This window comes from Antrostomus carolinensis, unplaced genomic scaffold (assembly GCF_000700745.2).
Source record: "Antrostomus carolinensis isolate BGI_N321 unplaced genomic scaffold, ASM70074v2 scaffold3527, whole genome shotgun sequence".
Taxonomy (NCBI): domain Eukaryota; kingdom Metazoa; phylum Chordata; class Aves; order Caprimulgiformes; family Caprimulgidae; genus Antrostomus; species Antrostomus carolinensis.
The window spans coordinates 19,387-31,634 of NW_010329310.1; the positions used below are offsets into that span (position 1 = coordinate 19,387).

At 48.0% G+C, this 12,248-nt stretch overlaps 1 protein-coding gene across 1 annotated transcript in view; it reads right to left on the reverse strand.

Annotated features, from left to right (window-relative positions):
• Positions 1–244: 244 nt before the first annotated feature.
• Positions 245–12,248, reverse strand: part of SCYL3 (SCY1 like pseudokinase 3) — a 13,042-nt gene continuing 1,038 nt past the window's right edge. The window contains exons 3-13 of the mRNA XM_010172495.2: positions 11,590–11,703; positions 10,600–10,656; positions 9,758–9,860; positions 9,053–9,164; positions 8,311–8,388; positions 7,669–7,808; positions 6,776–6,963; positions 6,073–6,244; positions 3,678–3,821; positions 2,343–3,079; positions 245–963 (exon numbers count right to left, since the gene is read on the reverse strand). Of these exons, the coding sequence (XP_010170797.1) occupies positions 901–963; positions 2,343–3,079; positions 3,678–3,821; positions 6,073–6,244; positions 6,776–6,963; positions 7,669–7,808; positions 8,311–8,388; positions 9,053–9,164; positions 9,758–9,860; positions 10,600–10,656; positions 11,590–11,703 (1,908 nt within the window). The 3' untranslated portion in view covers positions 245–900. The remainder of the gene's footprint in view (positions 964–2,342; positions 3,080–3,677; positions 3,822–6,072; positions 6,245–6,775; positions 6,964–7,668; positions 7,809–8,310; positions 8,389–9,052; positions 9,165–9,757; positions 9,861–10,599; positions 10,657–11,589; positions 11,704–12,248) is intronic.

Sequence of the window (12,248 nt, forward strand, 5' to 3'; positions counted from 1 at the left end):
CTGTATGTTGCCAATGTATAGCTTGTTCTTCTAAGCTACCATATGATAAAACATTGCACCAGATTGTATTTTGAATACGAAGATGTTTGAATCTGTTGTAAAAGTAACAGTTACCTTTGTTCCTGTCATGTACAGGTGACCAGGCAGTACGTGTTTTTATCTTAATTTTAAAATACACTCAAGAATAACAATTTAAGGCTCTATACTGTTCTCTGAACATACCTCTGCTGCTGGTTCCACTCCATCTTTTAAAAATAATCTTTACTGGTCACCGTTAAGAGCAGAAAGAATGTGGTGCTGAAGCAGTTTGTGTTCAGCGGTCCTTCACTGCACGGTTCCTACCACCTCTTGTGCCATCCACTGACAGAACTATATAAACAGAAATAAATAAGTTGAGTAAACTGTACATTCATCTTAAAATCATCTCATAGCTAAAAAGTTAAAAGGAGCTGTTTCTAAGGGCATTACTTTTCTGAAAAAGGGAAAAAAGAAAAAGGCACATTAACCAAGGAACTCGGTGTGACTTTCATTTATTGTCATCAGTTTTTCTGAGCAAGGATGAGTTCTGGAACAATCGCTTACACCACTCTGGGCCCTGCAGCAGCACGTCAGCACCAACACACCCCTCACGCTGTTCCTCCCTCCGGTAGCAGCGGCCCCCACCACAGCTGGGCATATTGCTCGAGTGCAGGCCTCACCCCTGCAGTTTTTGGCACAGACTGGAAAGGAGCATCCATTGTGAGAGACCAGGCCCCACACCATCTTGCTGGCTGCTGCAGCAAGTGCCTGCCTTCTGGCAAAACCAGTGCTTGAGGTACTTATCCATTGTATTGGGGAAGCAGCAACTTCTCTAGCAGAATCCAACGCACCGTAAATTGCCTTTTGTCTCTTTCAGTCCCATTACCAGTTAGTATCATCTTCCCAGTTCAACTCCTCTTCTTCACCCCAGCCTGCAGCTTCAGCCTAGAATCATGTAAAATTAGCAGCATTAAGGCACGTGTACTGTACTGCTGTACTCGGCCCAGCCCCAGGAGCCAGGCAGTAGCCTATGGGGCTTGCCATGGCACAGCAAGACATTCAGAATGCTGAAAGCCCCTCCTAAGACCAAAAATGAAGTGCCAGTATTCACAGCTTTCTGTCTTAAAGAACTTCTAACTACAAAAGGAAACATCTTAAAGACAAAGAGCAAAATAACAGGGAGAGTCTTGTATTTTTTTTCCTAAAATTAATGCAAGAACTGTTTATACCAAAACCACCTTCCATTAAGAGCAGGATGCTATAAAATACATGATTTCTTTCCCCCTAGGAAACAGCTGTTGTCCTGCTATATTCTAACACTATGACTTTGATCTCACCAGTCCACTGACACAGCACTGACTGCACTACAGTGAGCAACTCCCCCCCAAAACAGGGTTGATATAATGACTGTACTTCTTAAAAATCAAGTGTGCCATTTTCAAGTGTCATAAACAAACAACTTCAGTTTACATCCGAGGCTCCTCTCCCCATGCTCCCTGCTCCCCCTGTGGTGCCTCTCTTGAGGCTGAAGTAGCAAAACAACTTGAAATCAACACCTATTCCCTAAGGCAGTTATGTGTTCAGGTAGCAGGGTTGGGAGTGCTACCTCCCCCGCTAGGAAAGAGCTGCAGTCTCTGATGGGGCAAGAGGGATTTACCTGCTTACTTAAAAAGGCAGTTCTGTAAGTCCCTGGTCCTCTGAAATGGAGAAATATCTCAGCTATTCCTTCATGAAAACAAGGCACCCAAAAAGTTTTACTCTGTACTCCAGAGGTTCTGGTTTCCTGGTCGTTTATTTACAATGCTATTAGGTTTTCCTAGAAGAACCAGGAACAACAGAGTCCTGAGCATCCTCTGTGCTTGAAAGCCCTGTTCTATTTGTGCTTGGGGCCGTGCCTGTTCAGGGAGGATCCAGCCTGGTTTGACCTGTCTGACAAACCCAGACTTCTCCCTAACCTCATGTGGGGTCCTTGCATCTAGGATACAGCAGCACAAATTAAAAGCAGGAGTTAAAACTCCGTAGTCAGTGCCTTTAGTAGTGTACAAGTTAATTCCCTCGCTGTTTCTTAACACAGTTCTCTGGCTGCTGCAGTCGCTGCCCACTGAATTACCTGGTGCCTGGTAAGATGCATCATTCAGAGCTCAGCATCTTGTATTCACAGGTAAAGACTCAACTGTACAGTCGTACGCCGCTGATACTCCCTCAGGTATCCACCACCTGATTAAGGAGCCAGCTGGTGCTACAGCAGCGTGGTGTGCTAGGTAGGGACTTGAGGATCCTCTCAAGTCTGCAGTCGTTTAACCCCGCTGCCTAGAGCCTCTTACCTCACTGGCATCGGCTGCTGCGAATTTGGATGAAAACAGCACATCCTGGGAGGCACCTTCTCTGCTGGATACTGCACCAGAGCGACTGGGAACAACTGCTTCTGTCCTCGCTTCAGGTAAAATGAAGATAGCTGAAGAAGGTTTAATGTCTGGGATCATGTCAGCAAACCAGTCCAGCTCAGGGTCTCGCACGGGTTTCCTCTTCACTTTGATTGTGAATTCTTCTCCTAGGCCAGACTCCAATGAAGACTTCAGCCTCTCCTGAAAGGTGGTTTTTGGCAGCACAGTTTCTCCCAGTTGTTCCTGGTGGTCCCACTTGTCATTGCTCCAGCTGTTCCCAGAGCAGGACTTTGTGGGGGGACTCAGTCTGAGGCTTCCCAATTCTTTGCTGAGTTGATGGGTACCTGGCGGAGGCCTCGGCATTTCCACTGCATCAGCTTGTGTCACAGTGAGGCAGTTTCCTGAGGACAGTTCAGGACTTGGGCTGCTGGGCTCAAAGTCATCCCAAGGCTTCTCATCTACATCATGTTCAGCAAAATAAGGTCCCACGCTGCCCCGCGGCTCTCGGGGCTGAATTTGAATGTTCACAGTTTTCTCAGTGTCCATCTCCTCTGGCTCACTCCAGTCTGGCCACTCCTCTGCTGCCTTTTCGGAGGTAGTCAAAGAGCTCCTGCTGCTCCCCAGCATATTAATGCTTCCAGGAATTCCATTCAGGGGGGACCGACTGTCTTGCTCACCTGTGGAAGACAAAGGTGTTACTTACTCATTTCAAGAGAGTGAGTGTAGAGACAGAGTTGTGCCTAAAACTCCTTGTACCTGGCACGGAAATAAGCCAGTAATGCCGATTGGAAAGAGGCTTCCATGCCAAGCTCCTCTCATATTGGAAAGCACAGCCACCTTCCTGCTTGCAGAGGAGGGATATTCACCTCCAAGCCCTGCAGCAATAAAAGCTGACTGCTGATAAGCATTAGGTGACTGAAAAAAGGCCACGAAACTAAACTGAGGCAGCTTCTGAGGTCAGAGAATAAGCTGACCTATAAATACAGCCTGTCTATCTGCCAGGCTGTGGGGGGGGGGGGGAACAAGCACAGGAGAACCTGCCATAAGGGAAGAGAAATAGAAGACCAGCCGGCTGGCCAGTGTCTGTGTGTATCAGATTCCCAAATAACTATTTCCTAGAGGTCAAGGGTCACACTTGTTCCTTCACTGTCACCTCCCTTGGTTCACTGTATCTCCCTCAGATCAGCTTATGGGGAAAATTAACGTCTTTTCAAGCACGATTTCAGTTGTAGGCCACTTGATTTCTAAAAAGGAAGAGCTAGGGCAAAGTTTTACCTGTCTTTAAAGCCAGTGGATTGTCTTGTCGCAGAGAAAGCTTTTTGATAGGTACATTTCCAGAGATGGGGAACACGCTAGAATTGTTCTTCAAGGGCCGAGAGGTTTGATTTCTCTGATTGCTTATGACATGACTGGGGGAGTCTGCAGGGATAAGAGAAAAGAAAGGACACCAAGTCCCCAAGGTAACAGTGTCAGTCGTAGTGGAAGCTGCCCACAGCACTGGCAGGTTCTTATTTACAACACTGTCAAGCAATAGTGAACGAAGACTGGCGCAGTGATCCGACAGCTGCACCTCTGCTCTGTACAGAACACACAACTCCTCGGTTCCTGCCAGCTGCAGCTCTTGCCAGTACAAAGTTTAGGCAACTGTAAATGGCCAGTTTCTGCTGATATGGTCTTTCAAGAAATATACAGTGAATAAAACCGGTTGTGATCAGAACAGATGCTTAAAAACTGCTGTCTGCCACCTGGCTGGATCCAAAACCCCAGCACGGCACCACAATTTCCCCGTTACCTGCCTCACACCAAAGCACAGCGCCGATAGTCACAGCAATTCCCAGCAGAAGCAAACTCAGGCGACTGCACAAACCCTCTGATGCTTGGACAGGAGCAAAGCAGCTGACAGGAGCAAGAGTCTCTATCTGCCCTGAAGGCTGCGTGACGCTCCCTCCTCCCACACCCGAGCTGGGGTGGGGTGGCAGACACCAGCGGCCACACTTTGAAGCTGCACAAGGCAGGTTGGTTTCGCTGGGCCAGTGAGGACAGCTTGGCAAGCGCCTCGTTCCAGTTTGGCTTTGGGAAGTCATAGTGGTGGTGATTCACCAGCACCGGCCTCGGCTGTGTGAGGCCCTGTTGCCACCAGCCCAGAACAGCAGGGCTCATGCCAGCACTGCATCTGCTCCCACGTGGCTCATTCCCAGGCCAGGCCTGACCAGCACAGTGCTGGAAACGCCTGCAATTAACACACAGAACCCACCCCCTCCCCAAAGCGCCCCTGATGGAAGGTACATCCTTTTAGGGGCTTAAGCAAACAGCTTTTGAAGCCTCGCATCTTCAGCCTCCAGTACTGCTTTTTGCAGGTTGTCACTCACTGTTGAGGACAAAGGTGGTTTTTTTATGTTGTTTGTCAATAGTTAAATCAGGTCTGATTTTAAATATGTTCTGAAAAATAAACCTGGTTTTAGCATACAAGGCAAGGTTTGCATTTCCTATAGTCTGCTAAAATAATGAAAAATAATGCCATGAGCCATCCACAGATTTTAATAAAGGTGGCAGCTGTCAGTACACACAGAATCAGGAAGAAAACATTTAAATTGATCTCTACCACGCATTTCATTTGGTACCTATATATCTAAAGTAGAACAAATGCTGATTTTCCCCTCCAGTTATAAGCATTCTTAGTTTGGATATCCAGAAAAGCTTTCCCTTAGTACACTTGGTTCCAAGTTATCTAGCAGGTGCAGGGACTACTGTCTTCATTAGCTGAAAAGCCTCCTGAGAGCTGAGAGAATAGGGAAGTTCGTATTCCTTTTCCAATCTATGAATAAAAATTGGGGGAAGAGGATGCGATTTTTTAACTCTTTTAAAACTTTAAAACTTTTTTTTACAAACATGAAGGACGAAGGGAATACTGAACAACTGTCTGGGTAAGTACACAAGTCCTTCAGAAGGACGGTTTTAACACCAAAGACAAACCCAAACACTTAACAGTCTCCTTTACTTACAGAGATTCTTAAATGAAGAAGAGATTTAATTTTTTTTTCATATATTTCCTACATTTAAAATCATAGAATCACAGACTGGTTTGGATTGGAAGGGACCTTAAAGATCATCCAGTTCCAACCCCCCTGCCATCAGCAGGGACACCTTCCACTAGACCAGGTTGCTCAAAGCCTCATCCAGCCTGGCCTTCAACACTTCCAGGGAGGGGGCATCTACAACTTCCTTGGGCAACCTGTTCCAGTGTCTGACCATCCTCACAGTGAAGAACTTCTTCCTAATATCTCATCTAAACCTCCCCTCTTTCAGTTTAAACCCATTTCCCCTTGTTTTGTCATTAGTTGCCCTTATGAAAAGTCCCTCCCCAGCTTTCTTGTAGGCCCTTCAGGTACTGGGAGGCCGCTATAAGATCTCCCTGGAGCCTTCTCTTCTCCAGGCTGAACAGCCCCAACTCTCTCAGCCTGTCAAAATAACTTTCTCTAACTCTTTGTCTGATACCAGTTCTGTATCTGCAAACAGCACCTCATTTACCATTGAAGTTTAGCTGCAAACTGGCTTTCTTTCAATTAACCTGTCAACAGCAACTGATGAATCATCCACAAAATTCTGCCTCTGTTGCTTGGATAGAATGGGCAAGAATCCCGAGCGCACTCTGACCATGCAATTAATTTACCTTCTGGGGAGAGATCAGCAGTTTTCATGAAACTTGGTGCAGAGCTTTTGAAAATCTTCGTTCTTTCTCCACCTACGACAACTTCAGGTCCAAGCAGGGAGACGAGAACCGCCAAGCTGTGCAGCGTTATCGCAACGATGGAGTCACTGGTATCTCGAAGGCCCAGCAATACCTACACCAAGAACACGATAACATTACCAAGAACAGAAAATTCTGCTTTTTTCACTTCTTTCCCCTTTAAATGTTATATTTACAGCATATTTCATTCCTGTGATCCCCCACAGCTCTCAGTAGATACTGGGCATTACTCCGTAGCATGAAGTCAGCCTTCTGGTTGGGGTTCCCGTGCCTGCTGAGTGCCGGACCCTAACGCCAAGGCAGCCTGAGCTTAGACCCGTCACCCCTCTGTTCTTGGCAGCTGTGGTGTGAAACACAAACACAAACACAGCCTCTCGGTGCGAGGCTGCCAGTCAAGGCCCACAGGTATCATCACACTGTGTGTGTGACAGAGGGCATCGGGTTTAACAAAACCAGTGCTCCGGGTCAGGGGGGGTGTAAGGCTCAGGGCTTGTGTAGAAAGGAGGCTGTAAACTGTCTGTCTGGGGCCAGCACTACGGGATCTGAACTTTAAGCTAAGAACCAACCCAAGCAGTAGAAATCCTAAATTCTAGGATATACCACGTATTGTTTTGCTGTCCTTAACCTGTGGCAATATGATGTTTTTCAACTCCTCCCGAGAGAACAGTTCTGCGTAGGCGTGAATGTGAGACAGCAACACCATTCGAACGTGCTCCTCGTGAACCTCAAACAGCTTCAGCAGCACAGGAATGACGTGTGTCTGGAACAGGGCTGGTGACAGGAGGCAGCTGGTCTGGCTTTCTCCGGTTTGCTCTAGGGAAGAGAGGTGAAGATGGGGAAAAGGCGACAGCTCACCCAAAAGCTGCTCACTGAGAAACCATCACAGCCCAGATCTGCAGTGACACCCCACTACCAGGTCTGATTCTCTGTCAGCTGCCAACACAGCTTGCCTGGGATGTCAGAGAAGGGAGGGAGGAGAGGCAGCAGTGCCAGTGGCCATCGCTCGATGGCAGTGCCTCTGAACAACAGTCACAAGACAGGTACTGCTTGGCTGAAACACCAGTAGCCATTTAAGAAAAGCTTTAAGAGGGAGGCAGAGAGCAGGGAGAGAGGTGGCTGGGGATCCAGCAAGGCGTGCTGAGCAGCCCTTACAGAAGGAGGGGGAAGAGGCTGAGCACTCTTACAGGAGAAGGAGTGCAGTGGCAGGAAAAAGTGCAGGCAGGGTGGGGGAAAGGTGAGAAGAGGGATACGCAGCGAGCCACTGGGAAAGGCTGGCGCAACACGTAAACCTGGGAAAGAGCCCAGGCAATTCCTCATTCTCCTCCTGGGATCAAGGGAGCAGCGGTACGTACGGCAAAGGGGGAAGCACAGGTAACTGTCCTTTCCAGTTCTCTATGTTGCAGTATTTGTTCTGGTTAAATAAACACCACCATTCCCTTGATCAAGGGAACAACCACTCTGAATTCATTCCAAACTTGTCAGTAATAATTGTGAAGAGAGAAAGTATTTAAAGGTCACCTTTCTTCGGACCCAGCAGATGAGGAAGAAAACTCTTGACAGCTACAGGTTCTGCAAACACAAGCTGATTGAGCAGAAGAGGCACCAGCCGTGACGCTATCAGCTCCTCTGACAAGCCAGCCACCCTGTCCAGCAGAAATCTGCGTTCCAGGAGAGAGAGATTAGTATCAAGGCAGCCTTCTGTCATTTACAACTATCTCCCTTCAAGTTGCTCTCCCCTCTTTTTGTGTCTGTCTCATCTCCTAGAGACAAAGTCCCATCGCAGCCTCTCACTCTGCGTGCACACGAACCTCGAAGGACAAGGCTCTGCTCCTGCCCGAGGCTTTCAGGCACAGATCACACGAAGCCAGAGACACGTCCTGTAAGAGCCCACACCCTCACCACAGCCCACCATGAGCACATCTAGAAGCACCAGTGCCATCAAACTGTCTCAGAGCTGGCACCTCCCATGAAGTGCGATCACTGATTTGGCTGGAATACCCAAAATATTACAGAGCAAACCATGTTCTACCCCAGCAATCAAAATCTGGCACCTGAGGAAGCACCTCTCTGGCCACCAGCCTTCCCAGGTCCCCCCACGATCCCATTCAGCAGAAGTATTTCTGAAATAAGAAGCTTCCAGATGATAGTTCCTTCACTTACTTGAAAAATTCTGTTTTTTCCTCCTCAGACTTTAGTGTCAAGGTCTTCAGAAAATTCACAACTTCCAGAAAATCATTCCTAAGCACAGAAAACCAGGCTGCCAAGCACGATCCTTATCGATGCTTAAACCACCCACAACTAAGGGACTGCAAATCCCCGTCCTTCATTTACCAGAGAGAACTAGTCAGGTGGATACAAGTCAGATACGGGTGAGCCAAGAGCACCAGCACGGGGGTGTGACCAGTTACCTGAAAGCACTTTGAAGCCAGCAGCTCACAGAGAGACCTGGGAAAGGTGGCATCAGCCACCTGTGACCCGGGGCAATGAGCAGAAGCGCCACCCCACGCTGTCACCACAGCCCAGAGCAGCACTCGGGTGACGGCAGGCACAGCTCTGTGTGGATTATCTCAGAGCCTGCTTTGCTCCAGTGGTATCACTAGTGATTTTATTTTCTAGATCATGTCCCACCACCTCCCGTGAGCTCAGGGTGATCCAACTGACTGTGTGTGACTCAGGGACACACGTCTGTCACCACTCCTGCTGGCTCAGCACCTCCTTTGGAAGGCTGACAATGCTTTCTTGATGTAAGGAGTCTCTTTGTCGAGATTCCTGTAAGAGGCAGGGGCTAAGTCAGCTCTTCCCATTCAATAAATAACACACCTTCACAAAATTAACACACCTGCAACACAGAGATAAGCGGTACCAAGACATACCAAGAGGGGCAGGATATTCCTCTCCTTACCTGAAGAACTCATGAGACAAAAGGCTGGACAGTGGCGGACGACACTTTGGATCTGGATTCAGCAGCGTACAGTGCAAGGTTTGCTGAAAGCTGGAGAGAATATCTGCTGAAACTGAAAGCCAGAGCAGCTGCAGTTAGATTTCTCTCCACACTGAACAAGCTATGTTCAGGGGCCCTCCACCCTCCCAAAAAACTTATCTTTAGCTCTATTTGATAGAAAAATTGCTCATATATGTCCCTAAAGGAAGGGAAAAAAGCATTTCCGTTTCTCTCCCTGAGCTGCTTGGCTATTGGGGCACCAAGGAGTGCTGCTGTCCTCCAAGAAGCTTCCTGCTTCTTCTCTGGTAGAGGGCAGCAGCTCTTGCTCTGCTTTGTACACAACATCCAGGCGCCCACGTCCCTAACCCTTGATGAAGCAGCTGGTGGGGCAGAGCCCAATCGAACCTCTGATGCCACAGAGCAGTTGTGGGAGTGCTCGTGTTAGGCAGGCTGGTGACCTCCAGCCACATCTGACCATGCAGAGGGGAATATAGGAGCATGTATGAATGAAGCCTGTATTTTAACCTCACAAACAGGAAGGAAAATGCTGGCCACTGGACCTGCAGCACATCTGCCAGCTGCAGCACAAGGCAAGTGGCTCAGCTGACACAGGCAAGGCAGAAGCTAGAGGCTGGTCAATAGCAAAATAAAGGTGTCATTCCTCACCCTGATCATTTAGGACCGTCAGGAGATTTTCAACCATTGTTCCAAAGGCGTAGGCATCTCTCGCGTGCCCACAGCTGCTGGGCAGAATTTTGAAATCTGCAGACTGAAAAAAAGCCCCCAAAAGATCAGCAAAGCAGGAGTTTATTAAGTACTTGGTAGTTTCCATGAATCTCTATTCCCACCTCCCCTGCCATAAACACTCTGCAATTCCTTTTATAGCACCAAAGCTCCACTCAGTACTCTACAAGTAGAATATTATGCTAAAAAAACCTCCACCAGGGAATTTATAACCCACAGAAGCAAGTACATCACGATGACACAATTCCCCCGTGAATGCAGGCAGCAGTTGCAAGTCAATAACCTTCAGCATTTCTAGGGAAACAGGTGTTAATTAGAGCAAAAGCGAGTGCTCCTTTCAGATCATCAACTCGTAGGATGCTTAATAGGTAGGAGGTGACTAACAAGTGGAAAAAGCAAAAGGCTGTTGCATGTGAGAGCCACACAACCCTGTGACCACAGCAGCCCCCGCAATCTCAGCACGTTCTCTGTCATTTTTGCAAAGCTTTGGTGATTTAGAAGCATTAACCCTGCAACACAAAGCATTTGAAAAATTTTAAGACAACCCACTGTCCCATCACTCCCCAGTCTGAGTTTCCCTTCCCTGTGCCCAACACCGTATCCAAAGCAGGGACGGGAGTGAAGGGGGGAGAAAAGGGAAGAGAGCCAACCTCAAGTGCCACCCAACAGTCACTTCCTCCCATTCAGGCATGAAACATGCAAATGGAAACTATTTCTCCAATGTCACACTTTTATCTGTTCCTCCAGCAAGTCATGTTACTCACCATCTCCTCACAAGGGATGCACGACTGGTCTCGTACCGACCTGACATGGCAGAGGAACTGGAAGGAGAAGAGGGGAGACATGAGCTGCCTCGGTCGCTTCCCGGTGTCCTGCAGCAGGAGCAGGCTCTCCCCAGGGGCCAGGGCTCTGCCTCTGCCCCTCAAGCTGGCACCCAGGACAGGCTGTGCTTCGCTCTGCCCAGAGGGGAAGCGCAAATGGACCCGGTGTGAAGCACCAAGCTGACAGAAAGGAACTTCAGGGCATCACAGCCACCTCATCCCTTTAGTCCTCAGTCCTGTCGTCCCCCATGATCCATCCGGAGGGGGAAAGGATTTCATGAGCTTCAGCAGTCAGGCTTTACTGCCGTGCTCTGTGCATTGCTGTGCACCACCACAGACACCAGTTGTGTGTCTGCCCGATCCCTTCTGACAGGTGATACATGCCAGGGACACCCAACACAGTTTGTGAAGGATCAGTGGATCCTCTGGGAGAAAAGGCAATATACATTTACAACAAGTGCCAGGCTGCAGCAATGACTCTGCACAGCATGCAGCAGAAATCAACCCAGGAATCCTTCTGCCAAGACCCATAACAAGCAATGAAGATGCCAGCAGCAAAAGCTAGAGAGTCATTTAAATTCTTCTTCTTATTGATTCATTCCAGCCTGGATCTTCCTGCTTCACACTAAAGCTTTGTTTGTTTGTTTTTAAATCAGTCCAGAGGATTTCTTAACCTACCCTGCAGCCAGCAGTCTCCCTTAGAAAAGTAGCTGCTTTTTGGCTAACGGGGAATTATTTGTGTAAACATCAAGGTTTATAGTTACAGTGTCCTCAGAGAAAAGATTCAGGTCAGAGCTAGAAGTGAGCCAACACACTTCCCAGTAAATTCAAGTAACTGGAAGGAGTTGGGCCTTCACACCCATAGATGGCCAGCGTCAGCAGGCCAGGAGCCCTCTCCCGGGTGTCAGAGGGTGTGCTTTGCTTGGCTCTTACCTCTGGGGTGGCTTCATTGAAGTTACAGACTGTTTCCATTCCTCCCAGCTTCCAGTGCCCATCCTCACTTACAAACACAGATGATAAACAGACATTGTTATGTGTTAGGTTTCCCTAAAACATAAATAAATAAAAAAAAAAAGATAACAGACTTGAGGACAGATGAAGATGTAAAATCGTAATCAGCGCTAATTAGGTGCTGTGAGGAGCTGAGGAAAAGCTGCCAAAAAGCACAGAGCTCTAAAGGTCCTTTGGGATTTTGTAGGTGACCAGCAGGTACCGGGCAGAAGGGCTGGGGTTTTAAAACAGACAAAGCTCTAATTGTCACAGCCCTTGCAATGCAACTGTAAATCCAGAGAAGACATCCAACTGTGAACACAAAGCCCAAAAGCTACAGTCTGAGCTGGGATTTAGCTGCAGCCCTGGACAAACACACAGTGCCACAACAGGGGAGCAGCGACACTCACCTCTGACACATGGCAACAGCTGTAAATAAATGCCAAACAATGCTATTTCCCTAAAGTAAGAAGCTCTGCAAGCAGATGTCAATTAACAAATTGAGAATTGCTCCCTTACTTCCCAAACCCACAGCATTTTCAATTACCCTTCCTCTTACAGAGCAGCCAATGATTTTATCCGTTCCAGCCTAAAAGAACTGC